Source organism: Haliotis cracherodii, unplaced genomic scaffold, assembly GCF_022045235.1.
Source record: "Haliotis cracherodii isolate W230 unplaced genomic scaffold, xgHalCrac1.p SCAF_37, whole genome shotgun sequence".
NCBI lineage: Eukaryota > Metazoa > Mollusca > Gastropoda > Lepetellida > Haliotidae > Haliotis > Haliotis cracherodii.
Genome location: NW_027266294.1, coordinates 1,280,741 through 1,295,792, shown reverse-complemented (window position 1 = coordinate 1,295,792; position 15,052 = coordinate 1,280,741). Strand labels below are relative to the sequence as shown.

General features: G+C 40.1%; 1 protein-coding gene across 1 annotated transcript in view; it reads right to left on the bottom strand.

Annotated features, from left to right (window-relative positions):
* The window catches only part of LOC139477898 (inversin-like), a 47,615-nt gene that overhangs the window by 8,020 nt on the left and 24,543 nt on the right, over window positions 1–15,052 (bottom strand). The window contains exons 5-6 of the mRNA XM_071260331.1: window positions 10,663–10,750; window positions 10,061–10,074 (exon numbers count right to left, since the gene is read on the bottom strand). Of these exons, the coding sequence (XP_071116432.1) occupies window positions 10,061–10,074; window positions 10,663–10,750 (102 nt within the window). The remainder of the gene's footprint in view (window positions 1–10,060; window positions 10,075–10,662; window positions 10,751–15,052) is intronic.

Genomic DNA, 15,052 nt, shown 5'->3' with positions numbered 1-15,052 from the left:
TGTCCTATGGCCAGTTGAAAGCAGACTTTTTGTGGGGTTTTATCTCAATTTACAACAAAAGTTGAAATTGGTCCCACAAAAAAACCTAACAGTATATACTACCTTTAGTATTCGTTCACGGTGTAGACAATTTCAAATAAAATAACAAAATGTTAGACTTTATCAATACGACAGCTACCCAACCCACCAACGCACACCCAAAAAGACCATGACCCTTCTCCACCCATGAATCTTAAATGGTCGGCCCCTATGAACGCTCACTTGATGCAACCTTTAGACATCAAATATTCTGCCAATCAACCGATAAAATACAAATATAGAAGAAATAGTTTTGTCCAAACTTGTGTCAACATATATATAATAATCGAGTCTGGACCAGACAATCCAGTTATTGACATCATGAGCATCGATCCACGCAATTGGGATACGATGACATGCATCAACTGACCACAGCGAGCCTGACCACCCGTTCCCGTTAGTCGCTTCTTACGACAAGCATGGTCGCCTTTTTACGGCAAGCATAGGTTGCTGAATCTACCCCAGATGTTCACGGGTCAGTTGATACACGTCATCGCATTCCAATTGCATGGATCGATGCTCATGATGTCAATCACTGGATTGTCTGGTCCAGACTCGATTATTCACAGACCGCCATCATATAAATTTAATATTGCTGAGTGCGGCGTCAAACAACAAACAGACAATAATAATGTCATAGTTCCAAAATACATCATATTTTTTTCTATTCTTTAAAAATAATTTTGACTTTCTAAAATAAGACTAAACAACATAGTTTGTGTATATTACTTAATAATTTGTGTACTTCAAGTCTATCTCAGTCGGCGATGATATACGCCGGCTTTCATTCACAAGGTACTTACTTACTTTTATTGGAGATTTTACGTGCGCTTTCCGACTGCAGCGTATTTCGCACACGGGCCCGGCCAAGCCATTTAATGTGTTTCCGAAAAGGGGAAAAAGTTGTTTGGCAATCCAGTAGGGGTGTTTTAGTGGTTGCTTATATAGAATTTTGGAAATTTTGAAATTTTGAAAAAATGCCAAGAGGGTTTGGGGACGAATTAAGGGACCTGAGTATGGAAGTTTGTTAGTTTGATTATGTGGTCTGGTTTTGGTAGTTTATTGGGGTTTTAAATGCGATTTATTAGTCCTGTTTTGATTAAGTATACGCCCAAGGCTTTGAATTTTTCTATTTTATTTTGTGGGTTTAGGATTGCTTCTAGAGTAAGGGTTTCTTGTTGTTTGCAATGTGGGCAGGTTCCTGTTGCGTGTTTTCTTATTATTTTGAGGTGGTTATTTAGGTTGGTATGTCCTGTTTGGAGTTTAGTAATTACTCTGTCGATTTTTTTGGACGGATGTAGAATTTTGGTTTGGTTAGGGTTTTTTTAGAACCTTTTTGATTTGGCTGTTTGAGTTTTGATATAGGTTATGCCATTTTTTGGTGATTTTTTGTTTGTTAACATTTTTAATTTCTGATTTGGAGATGGGTAGGTTTAAGCTTATTTCTGGGATTTTAAGGGATAGTTTAGCTGCTTTATCGGCGTTTTCATTGCCGTATATTCCTACGTGGCCAGGGATCCAAATGAATACTATTTGTTTGCCTGACTTAGTTTTCACAAGGTTTGGTTGATAAGCATTATGTATTAAGCGTTAAGACTAAGATGTTCAACGAGAGAAGTAAACATTGCTCTATGATAACACCCTCTCCGAGAAAACTTATATAATTTTAATCATTTCTGCATACTAATGTTATTCAAAACTGCGAGGTAATCTCTAAATTCAGATAGTCAGCACGTTAGATTAACAACATTGTGTAGGTATTGTTTAAGTAAGTAATAATTGAACATGACAGTTATCACCCAAAACTCCTACATCCTATTTCCCCTACAACCCAGTTCCCCTACAATTAGTTAAAAGAACACGCGGCATTTACCTGTATTGCATTATGAACTCACCCAAAAGGAGAGATTAAGGTCTGGAGTAGAGGTAGTAGAAGTGAAAGGGGTCGAGCTTTAGGGGGTTAGGGGACTTAAAGGAAAGTTTAAAAAAAAAAATTTAAAAAAAAAAAAAAATTAATGTTAGTGTAATAAAAGATGCCTGTATGATGAGAAGACAATTTTTAGAAATTAGAAAAATAACAATAGGAAGAAACAATTATTACACTGAGCAACTGAGATGAGACGATTTACAGTTGAGATGGCTAGGTTTAGTATATAGATGCTTGAAACTGACTAACATGACATCAACATGGCTGGTCTTCACAATGTTGAGTTTGTTATGTCACAGAGAGGAAAGCCCCAAGTTCTATTTGATGGTTATCTTCACACTAAGAACGTCGAGAGACTGACTTGCGTACACTGGAAGTGTGTCAAATCCACATGTAGAGGAAGACTCACGACAGTAGGAACCGTGATGAGGAATGCTACAGAGCATAACCATGCCCCTGAGGACAGCCAGAAGGTCCGGTTTATGAGCACCCTGAGGAAGAGAGCGAGAGAAGAGTCAACCCCGATGCACACCCTCTACAACGGCGAACTCTCCAACTTGAACAACTTCCCCACCATGAGCAGCGCGTTGTACCGGCACAGACAGAAGACGATTCCTGTTTTGCCACAGACAAGATCGGAGGTGGATCTTCAGGATTCCTGGACGCAGACAACAGATGGACGACCTTCCTCCTGTTTGCTGACGGTGATGATGACAAGATTCTGGCGTTTGGCAGTCTAGAGAGTCTCGAGGCCTTGTGGTCATCTGAGATTCTATACATGGATGGAACGTTCACTGCCTGCCCTGGACTGTGGAATCAAGTGTACATCATCCATGCAAGACTCGGAGCCACGACCTATCCCCTCATCTTCGCCTTACTCCCCGATCGTCAGACAAACACCTACTCATGACTCTTCAGGCTACTCAAGGATGAAGTTCAACAGAGACTAAACAGACCACTTGCCCCGTCATGCATCCAGACAGACTTTGAGATGGCTGCTATTCGTGCTGTCCAAGTCGTGTTTCGTCCTGCCGATGTGAAGGGATGTTTCTTCCATTACTGCCAGGCGATATGGAGGAAGGTCCAGGATCTGGGACTAGCTGTCGCGTATCGAGAAGATCCTGAAGTCTGCAAGAGGATAAAGGAGCAGCTGGCCTAGCCGTACTCCCCAAGAACAAGACTCAGGACACGTGGGTTGACGCAATGGACAACAAATCAGATGTACCAAGAGCTGTCGCCTTCAACGACTACATCATCACTACCTGGGTCGACCACGGAGCACGATTCCTCCTACCACTGTGGAACCATCACGGTACAACAGGTCCCAGGACGAACAACAACCTGGAAGGCTTTCATAACCGACTCAACCGAGGTGTTCCTCACCGACATCCCAACATCTACCGATCTGTGGAGGGAGTCAGGAAGGTGGAACAGGCAGAACGAGCTAAGATTTTACAGCTGGAAGCGGAAGTGGAAGCAAAGTTATTCTTGTGCATCTGTTGTCAATTGTATATTTTATTGAATGTTTGCAATTGAAGTACATGTAAATGAATGTATCTTTAAATGATTACTGTGTGTGTTCCATTCAAATGATTCAAACTACCTTTGATGAAATTGATGTTTAAATAATGTACTTATTAAGCGAGGTAACTATACTGCGTACGCGAAACCCGTGAGCGCACATAACACTTGTTGTTTGATTCATTTGCTCATGTATGGCTACATTTTCAGTATTATTAAGCTCTATTTATGTCTACATTGTACACATTCAATGACATGCCGTCGAGCATATGACTTTTAATAATTAACGGTAGTTTAGATAAATAACATGTGGCTATATTATTTAATTAGCAGATTGAAATCTTATAAATATTTGTTTATTCTTATTATTCGGTTTAAGTTGTATTCTGTAAGGTTGTATTGAAGCAAAGCTCATCTTTACGTTTCTCATAAACAACCAAAGATCATGTAAGATTATAGTAGTAATTGGTGAGATATTTATTGATACTTGTGTATTCTTATTATTCGGATTAAGTTATATTCTGTAAGGTTTTATTAAAGTAAAGCTCATCATTACGTTCTTCATAAATAGCAAATATCATGTACGATTGGTTTAGTTATTGGTAACACATGTAGCACGTGCCTTACCGAAGAGTTATCCTATTTATTTAAAATACATTGTTTTTAATTGCGCTATATCACGTGTAATATATTTTCAACCAAATGGAGAGTGTCTTCGTTTCATTGTTAAATGCATTTGTTTATTGTATGATACATTGTAAAAGTTATACTGCAACTGTTAATTCATAATTTTCGGAATACTTTAATTGTCTTAGGTTGTACTTTGTTTATGTTTTATTGTGATATGTAAATGCCTGATGACTGATAACACCGCATCAGTCGGGACGAGTACAAGCAGCCACACACATACACGCAAACGTGCATGCACGTCGGTTTTTAAATGGACACGAAGTTAAACCCCATTTCACCTCACCTCACCTCACCTCACCTCACCTCACCTCACCTCACCTCACCTCACCTCACCTCACCTCACCTCACCTCACCTCAAGTCAACTCAACTCACCTCGGCCTCAGATTTAAAGCAGAAGTATACGTTTAATTAATTAATAAAACGGAGTTGCTTTTTTATTTAACCTACATGTATTTGTATATATTTGGCATAGTGAATAGTTCACGGTTCTCCAAAGGACATATGTATCTGCTGCATTCACAAAACATCTTATAGGAAGAATATGTGTCACACGACACATGATGAATGTCAATTTCTATGTTCAAACAAACAACAGATTATCAAAACTTTCATACATTTTATTGCATTTTAGATAATATTAAACAGTAGTAGATAGCCTACATGTGCCTATATTGCAGCATTGAATTTGTTTAATGGCTGAAAATATTATTCTACATTGAAATAGTAAACTACTTCATGAAATGAATGTTCTGTGTAATTCCCCGCACCTCAAAGAAATTAACAAGTACGATGTACAACGATATTGATGTATAGTATACTGGACCGCAAAAGAAACGTTACCCCAAGTAACATTGCATGAACGTTGTCATTTAAATATTTGGGTAATTTTTGTCAAAGTTTCTACAATTTAACATTGCCTTGTCCGGAAAATGAAATTTGATGATAAAAAAAACCTAAGCAGATGACAATAAAACCGATCGCCCAAACGCATCACGGCAACGGCCATGGTGTGTGTTCCGTGCAAATTGAAATTCACATGCGTTACCCCATTTCTTGCCCTGTGAAAATCCACCCAGATCGGATAACATTCATTCGTTATTGAAGTGCTACCACAGAAATCCGCGACACCAAGCTCTTGGACGATTGCATGCTGGACAAACTGCCCGGCAAGTAGGCAATACATTTCAAGTCCACATAAGGACCATATACAGACTCAAGCAACGGTACCAGACCACCAACACTACACATGACCGACCAGTGGGAGACCAAGGGTCACAACCCGACGTCGGGATCGTCAGATTGTGAGACATCATCTTTAAGATCGCTTTGTTACTGCTGCGGAAACTGCTCGACAGGCCATGGGGACAGCGACACATTAGTGCGGACACCGTACGTCGACGATTGACGAGCAGACACCTCCACCGTCAAAGGCCACACCAAAGACCCATTTTGACACCACGTCATCGCCGGGACCGTCTTCAGTAGGCAACACAGCACCAGCATTGGCGCCACCAGCAGTTAAGAGAGGAATCCTCTTTTCAGACGAGAGCCGTTACTGCATCTCAACAGCAGATGACAGAGAGAGAGAGAGTCTGGCGACGCCGTTGGGAACATTGTTTGGATGCTTGTGTTGTTGAGAGAGACTCGTGGGGTGGTCCGAGCATCAAGGTGTGTTGTGGAATTGATCTTGCACAGAGGGTCGGCCCTGTGGTCTTCCCGAACATCGGTCCAGGGAGAGTCAATGGTGACACAGCAGCTCGGTATATTGATCAAGTCTTGAGACCACACGACATACCTCATCCTCCAGCAGAACTACATAAAAACCATGCAGTTGCCTGCACTCATTCCCGATTTAAATCCCATTGAGCAACTGTTGGACAAGATTCAATGACAGCTGAATGACGTCCGACCAAGGCCTACAACTGAAGCTGAACTGCGTCAGGCGTTCCTCAGAGTGTGGGCTCAAGTGCCTATTGCCTTCATCAACTGCCTCATCCATTCCATGTATCGAAGTAGTTGTGTTTCACTTTAAGAACATTTGGCACTTTAATTTCTACCTTGATGATCAGTTTTGCGAAGTTTCATCTTTTTAATATGTCTCAAAGTATGTTAACAGTGTCTGGACAAATAAGGTTACCCAAATATCTATCCACGGTGACGTTTCTTTTGCGGTTCAATATATTAATATGACATCACGTACATCACATACCCCTTCACAAAATAGCGAGTTCACTGTCAGCAGTACGCGGAATGTTTAAGAGCAGGTTTTTCCGTGATGCTGGGATCGCACATATAAAAAAATGAGTCATTTAAGTTCAGTGATCAGAATAAATCTGAAATCAGCATGTTTTTATGTTTCCATTCTTTCCTTAGGATTACGTGTAAAGGCAGACCGACGTCGGTGTGCGTGATTTCGCGTCAGTCATTGCGTCACGTGGAACGATTTGTCTTGAATTTTTCTTAAATATTTAAGTATCTTTTTAATAATTCATGAATTCTTGCAACGATTGTGTCACTTGATTGTTAGTGGTATGATGAATTGAGGGATGTACGTGTCATAGCTGAGTGTAAAAATCAGCATTAGCAATTGGCAATAGTCCTTTGGTCATTATCAATCTATCAAATAGTATTATAAGGACTAGTGGACTAAAACTGTAAGTTTCTATCGTAATGTGACAGGAACCTCGACAGACGCGAAAAGAATCGTGATTTTGCAGCATTGTCAAACATGGAGGTTCGGTTCAGAGTTTTTACGACGTTACCAAAACGAAAATAGGGTTATTGGAGTATTTTCGGAATGCTTTTTGGTGTTTGGACAAAGAGCAGACACCAGATAGTTTTACGTTTAGCTATACGTCATTCAAATAAATAATTACATTGAGAATGGGGAATTGGTAAACTGCGAAAATAGTGCCATTTTCTTGGTATATTATTTTCAGATGTTGTTTATTGTACATATGCTTTGCCTATAATGGTTGTTAATGACATAACATAATACACAACTTCCCGAATACCTTCTTGCCGAATACAAAACTATGAAGTGTATTTGTGTGCGTGATGTAGTGTAAGTTTTAGAAACGTAATATGGAACTATACTCATCTAGCCCAGGTCAACAGTGTACAGTGGCATAGCTTACCATGTCAAATATGTCACTATGAACAGTTTAACATGGAGAAGTACACCGATGAAAATGTCAAAATCCACGTACCTGCGATTCATATGCCTTTTATTGACTGGTGACACTTAAGATACCGAAAAGCAGACGTTACCGACGTCGTCATTATTGTCTATAAATTGACGTGTAAATGTCACGTGATTTCATACGCGATTTGATTGGCTGCGTGCGTACAACTTGTCTTATCAAAACAGAGGATGTCCCATTTCGTACAGCTCACGTCCAACACGTTCCTTATGTCAACAGTTGGCTCGACCTTCCTGTTCACACGATGGAACGTGTTGCATGCAACAAATTGTACACAACCAGTTGATCTGTCTGAATGCCCCTTTACCATTCACACAGTCGCCGCTCTAAGATAAATGCAGTTAGGAGTTATACTACAGTCTAACCATCGATCACGCCTGCCGTCACTCCAATATTAATGCAGTGTGGAGTGATATACTGTAAGTCTTACTACAGTCTTACCACCAATCCAGCCGTCTATTTGTGGCTGCAATAGGGACCTTGGGGTGCCTGTCTTGGTTATAATGTCTTATGTGTCTGTAGTTGCAATAGGAACCTTGACGTTCCTGTCGTGGTCATAATTCCGATGCATGTGTGGTTGCAATAGGGCCTTTGGTGTTCCTGTCTAGGTTATAATATCCAATGTATGTGTGACGGCAATAGGGACCTTGGGGTGCCTGTCTTGGTCATAATGTCCGATGTATGTGTGGTCGCAAAAGGGATCTTGTAGTGCCCGTCTTTGTCATAATGTCTGATGTCAGTGAAGACGACCCTCTGCCAGTCACGTCGCTGCCAATGACGTAAAGTACGGGCCTATATCAATCTCGTCGATGATGCACTGTCAATAACTGTCCTCCTAAAGGCCAGTGAGCCCTAATTCCTTCAGCCCTGAGTCGCCTGGCCACTGTCTGTCGACTAACCATAAGCCCTAAGGCATTCGTCGCTGATGACGACACTGTCAGGAAGCGACTCGCGAGATGCAAATACGCAAGTACCGGTGTCCATTGGGCGTGGTTACCCTGGGTCTGTCAATTCTTGGCCTGTTTGATAACTGCTCGGTCTGTCTGTAACGTTGCATCAGGTTAGTTACATCAACACGGGAGCTACCAACGGTTCTAGCAATGTGGGCATGGTTGGCTCCCATCTGCATCTATCAAGGGTCCGCACGCGTTGTTCGGGAGTCAGTTGTGGCATTTCTGTGGTTCCGTCTGTATTGCCAAAACTCCTTATTGCATGTGTTGTGTCGACTGCCCAAGTGGCATGTGTTTCGCACTTTTTCACACTTCTAGAAAAGACGTGCTGTCGACGTGTATCACTTTCTGCAGAGACCATCGCTGCGTTTGCACCATGTGTTTTCAAAATTCGTTTTTAAAGTGGTAAAGTTGATTTGGGTCGTCAGTTTAGTATTGCTGTAATGTACGTATTTAAGTTTATTTCTTAATATTACTTAAAAAAACTGAAATAATTTATTTTTCTGAAATTATTAAAGGGAGATGCAAAAGAGATTTTGATATTATTATTGAGAACACATGCTCACACCATTTAAGTATATTTTGATAAAATACTTGCATATGTAATTCAGATATTTAGTCCATCACCCATGTGTTGTTTGGTTGTGTTGACATAGTATCATTCATGTGTTGTTTGGTTGTGTTGACATACTATCATCCATGTGTTGTTTGGTTGTGTTGCCATACTATCATCCATGTGTTGTTTGGTTGTGTTGACATACTATCATCCATGTGTTGTTTGGTTGTGTTGACATACTATCATCCATATGTTGTTTGGTTGTGTTGACATACTATCATCCATGTGTTGTTTGGTTGTGTTGACATACTATCATCCATGTGTTGTTTGGATGTGTTGACATACTATCATCCATGTGTTGTTTGGTTGTGTTGACATACTATCATCCATGTGTTGTTTGGTAGTGTTGACATACTATCATCCATGTGTTGTTTGGTTGTGTTGACATACTATCATCCATGTGTTGTTTGGTTGTGTTGACATACTATCATCCATGTGTTGTTTGGATGTGTTGACATACTATCATCCATGTGTTGTTTGGTTGTGTTGACATACTATCATCTATGTGTTGTTTGGTTGTGTTGACATACTATCATCCATGTGTTGTTTTGTTGTGTTGACATAATATCCATGTGTTGTTTGGTAGTGTTGACATACTATCATCCATGTGTTGTTTGGTTGTGCTGACATACTATCATCCATGTGTTGTTTGGTAGTGTTGACATACTATCATCCATGTGTTGTTTGGTAGTGTTGACATACTATCATCCATGTGTTGTTTGGTAGTGTTGACATACCATAACCCGTGTGTTGTTTGTTTTTGTTGAATTTACCTGACTGTCCTAGAGTATGGCTTGAGTGAATGGTGGATAACATGGATGTCAGAGATAGCAGTGGAAATTATTGAACATACCAACTATAATATTATGAGAAATAATGAATTCCCTTTGCTAGATTCCCAGACAGGAAACCTGATATTGCCGTTGCATTATCAGTGACAGTCGTAAAATGGGAAACAAGAACGTCCACATCCCCAGACAGTTCATCTGATTAGATAAGATTAGGGGCATACATGTATTTTGTATGTGTCAAAGTTTGCTTCGAGTCAAATATGAATAAGTATATGTCACTTACAAGGCCTTGGATTCCTGAAAAAGAATAAAAGAGGAGGTAAGTAAACTGCAATATTTACATAAAGTAATGATGTGTTTATCAGTAACAAGGGGGCACGGTTGGCTCAGTCGTCGTATACGTTACAGTTTGTTGTGCAGAATTGCAGCCTTTTTGTGTGCCAGAATAGTGTCCCTCAGCATAGCGTAAACCAAGGATCATATAATCCCATATCGCCCCGTCTTTTCAGCCAGGTAAACCCTTTGTCAAACGTTCTTCTAAATCGTGGACTGCAAAGAGATGTGCTTGATAAAACACAGGGCACTTGCTTGACATTTCCTCATATACACCAACCCCTTCTGGTGACTCCACACAAATACATTTAACATTTGCCAGTAAAACCATGACTCGTGTTGAATTCAGACGGTCATCAATGAACTACTGTATACAATTGCTATAACTGATAAGGATGGTTATATGTTAAATATAGAAAAACATTCGTGTGTTCGTAGAGTGAAATCTTGTAGACCAGTACAACATTATAGCCTTTGAAAATAAGTCAAAGTTATGCTGAACAAAATGAAGCAGTTTGAGGTCACTACCCGACCCACACAAAGTAAACATACCTCTTCCAGCAACAAATTGTCGAAATGATTAAGACCGCGACAGGTAACATCCACATCCAGTGCATACTCTGTGTTCTGTGCCCCTCACCTGTAACAAACAAACAAAATATGACTAATTAATCTGTCTGAGTCGTCCCTCAGCTGCAACAAACAAACACAATCTGACTAATTAATCTGTCTAATGCGCCGCTCCCCTGTAAAACACACACAATATGACTAATTAGTGCGTTGAATATAACCCTCACCTGTAACACACACAGTATGACTAATTAGTCTGTCTAATGTGATCGTCACATGTAACTAACAAAATTAACATGACTAATTAGTACTAATGTGCCCCACACCTGTAACACACACAAACAGAATAGGTCTAATTAGTCTCCGAATGTGCCCGTCACCTGTAACACTCAAACAGAATAGGTCTACTTAGCGAAAAAAATGTTTTAACAAGGGATGAACAACCGACAACAATCACAGTATATAAATCACTGAGAAACGTGTGTGGCCCCCAAAACCAAGCCCTAGCTCGAAAACACCCTCTACTTACTCCAATATCCCAAAGAATAACCAATTACTTAAATGAACACCAAATAAACGATCTGAAACAAAACTGTAAAAAATCAAATATCTTCACCCCAAAACTTAAAACACCCAAAATAGACATAACACTAGCTTGCACAATAAATAAACAAACCGACACAAACATAGCTAAAACCACCACACTAGCACACATACATGAAAATTGGCCAAATTGGTGTCACATTTACAAAGACGGATCCTCAGCTCCGATATCCAAACACACAGGTTTCGGAGTCCATACCACACAACCAAATAAAGCCACACAATCCTACCGACTCCCAAACAATCAATCATTATTCACGGCCGAACTAATGGGCATGGCCTCAGCCCTTCATAATCAACAATCTAAAAAACAAAACAAAAATCCTAATACTTACCGACACACTCAGTGGACTACAAGCCCTCCAAAATAAAAACACCAAAATCCGCCCTGAACTAAAAAATCAAATACTGAAAAGCTCAAACGATTTAACTAAGGCAGGCAAACAAATATTATTCATTTGGATCCCCGCCCACGTAGGAATATACGGCAATGAAAACGCCGATAAAGCAGCTAAACTATCCCTTAAAATCCCAGAAATAAGCTTAAACCTATCCATCCCCAAATCAGAAATTAAAAGTGTCAACAAACAAAAATTCACCAAAAAATGGCATTACCTATATCAAAACTCAAATAGCCAAATCAAAAAGGTGCTAAAAAAACCCTAACCAAACCAAAAATTCTACATCCGTCCAAAAACATCGACAGAGTATTTACTAAACTCCAAACAGGACATACCAACCTAAATAACCACCTCAAAATAATAAGAAAACACGCAACAGGAACCTGCCAACATTGCAAACAACAAGAAACCCAGGAACACGCACTCATACACTGCACCCACTACCTAACACACCGAACTACACTACAAACCACCCTAAATCTAAATAAGGCTCTTACTCTAGAAGCAATCCTAAACCCACAAAATAAAATAGAAAAATTCAAAGCCTTGGGCGTATACTTAATCAAAACAGGACTAATAAATCGCATTTAAAACCCCAATAAACTACCAAAACCAAACCACATAATCAAACTAAAAACTTCCATACTCGGGTCCCTTAATTCGTCCCCAAACCCACTTGGCATTTCTTCCAAATCTAAAAATTTCCAAAATTCTATATAAGCAACCACTAAAACACCCCTACTGGATTGCCAAACAACTTTTTCCCCTTTTCGGAAACACATTAACTGGCTTGGCCGGGCCCGTGTGCGAAATACGCTGCAGTCGGAAAGCGCACGTAAAATCTCCAATATAAGTAAGTAAGTAAGTAAGTAAGTAAGTAAGTGTGTGTCCATATTCACTTAAGCCAAAACGAACATGCTGGAACACGAACTGTTGGCTATGACTGATGACACCCCGTGTTGATTCGTTAGAATAGGTCCCTGGCGACTTGTAGTCAGGATCCGTGCAACACAGACACAGCTTGTGAGAACACTGTAGGAGAAAGCAGTCATCGATGTGCAGACGATTAATAGATTCACGTTTTCATACGCAAGTTTTTTTTTTGTGAAAAGGCATCTTAATTGTAAAGTATTGAAATTAGACACCTGATTATAGATGTAAATCTAGTTTGACCAGTCAGAATCAAGTATTCCTCAGTGTTATGGTTGAATGAGTAGATATTTATTAATAACTAGAGCACCACCTAGGTGGTGCTCTGACGTCATCAAGGTCACGTGACTGTCAGTGTCTCATTAATATGCAGAATAACTCATTAATATTCAAATGTATGCATGACGTCACAGGTCAATTAGGTTAATAAAGGGTCAACTGACCAAATGCAATCATGCAATTGATGACTTGACCATTCGTTAACCGTAGAACACGGGATAGTAATGAATGTCCCTAAATGGACATGTTACTACGACCGGGGTTGGGTTGGGTCTTGACTCACGCGGAATGGAATGTCATTGTGAGACCATTTTGGCGCGAGAACATGTGGTGAACATTTGAACCTTTTTGCATTGAAGACATTTCTCTGTGCACATTCAGTGGCGGGGCTATGTGTGGTAATATTTAAAAGCCCAGGAACAGGTTCATGTAGAAAGATCTCCCGATATTCAATTACGTTAATAAAGGGTCAACTGACGGGATGCAATCATGCAATTAATTACTTGACCATTCGTTAAACGTAGAACACGTGTCTAAAAACAAGACGTTGCCGTGAATGCTCACGGGTTGCCACGTGTCCTCGGTTTGAATCTCGCGCCTGACCTACAAGTCAGTTCTATGAGGCCCCATTCCACATCTCAGGCTAAGTTGATCCATAAGTGCAATAACTCATTCATAGTCAAATATAATCATGACGTCACAGGATAGAAAGGGTAATGAGAGGTCTGTTGTTCCAATGCACGAAGGAAATGTGTTAATGAGTCCTTCATTAAGTGAGAACAAAGCGTAGTAATGAGTGTCCCTATATGGAAGTGGCTACTACGAGGTTCAAATGTGATTCACGGGGAAAGGAATGTCATTGTTAGACATATTCCATTGATGCATGGATTTCACGTAGTAATGACTGTCACATGTGGCAAAGAGGGGTGTGAGTTGAATTTCCATAGAAACCACATGTCCAGTTCTTAACTCTTCTAGTGCTACCTCTTATAAGTTCCTTTTAACATTTAGTTGCCATGACAACTATATATAAAAATAAGGGTTAACAGTCTTGACTCCTAGCTAGAGGTCAGCTCGGAGAAATATAGAGTCGGTATCGCGAAACCCGTGTGTTGAAGACTGTAATGTATGCCAGTCTGGTATATGACGTTTTAATACTGTAAAATTCTATTCTTTTTTCTAAAAGATGTTTGAGTTCAAAATGTCGGTTCAGTTTCCTATTTCAATGGAAAAAATACTCGTTTAACCCTTACCATGAATCATTTTTCATGAAAAAAAAATTAGAGTGAAATAACGTAGTTTCAAGAAATTGTATACGATATCCTGTCACTTGTCAACATTTTTCAATGAAAAAAATATCATGTCTCACGTTTATTTCATCGAAAAAAAAAATACAAGCGTGTTTCAGTTTTAATGCATAAAACTCTTGTTCTTAAACAATCTGGTGAATAGAAACAGCTGTGGCAACAGGGGCGTGTTAGGAATATTGGGTTGTAGCAGACATGCCTGTTGACTGAGTAAACAACTGTGTTGAACGAAAACAGCTGTGTCAACAAGGGCGTGTTAAGAATATTGGGTTGTAGCGGACACGCCTGTTTACTTAGCAAACAACTGTGTTGAATGGAAACAGCTGTGTCAACAGGAGTGGCGTGTTAGGAGTTAGGTGTAATTGGCTAAAGCGGACACGCCTGTTTACTTACCAAACAAATCTCGTAAATGAAAACAGCTGTGTCAACAGGGGTGACGCGTTAGGAGTTAGGTGCAATGGATTGAAGCGGACACGCCTGTTGACTGAGCAAACAACTGTGTTGAACGAAAACAGCTGTGTCAACAGGGGCGTGTTAGGAATATTCGATTGTAGTGGACACGCCTGTTGACTGAGCAAACAACTGTGTTGAACGGAAACAGATGTGTCAACAGGGGCGTGTTAGGAATATTCGATTGTAACGGACACGCCTGTTGACTGAGCAAACAACTGTGTTGAACGGAAACAGCTGTGTCAACAGAGGCGTGTCAGGAATATTGGGTTGTAGCGGACACGCCTGTTTACTTAACAAACAGCTCTGTTGAATGGAAACCGGAGGGACTGTTTTCCCTCTTGGGTGGACTTGTGTCAAAAACAACGATTTGCATAGCTATTGTGAACCAGTTGACCAACA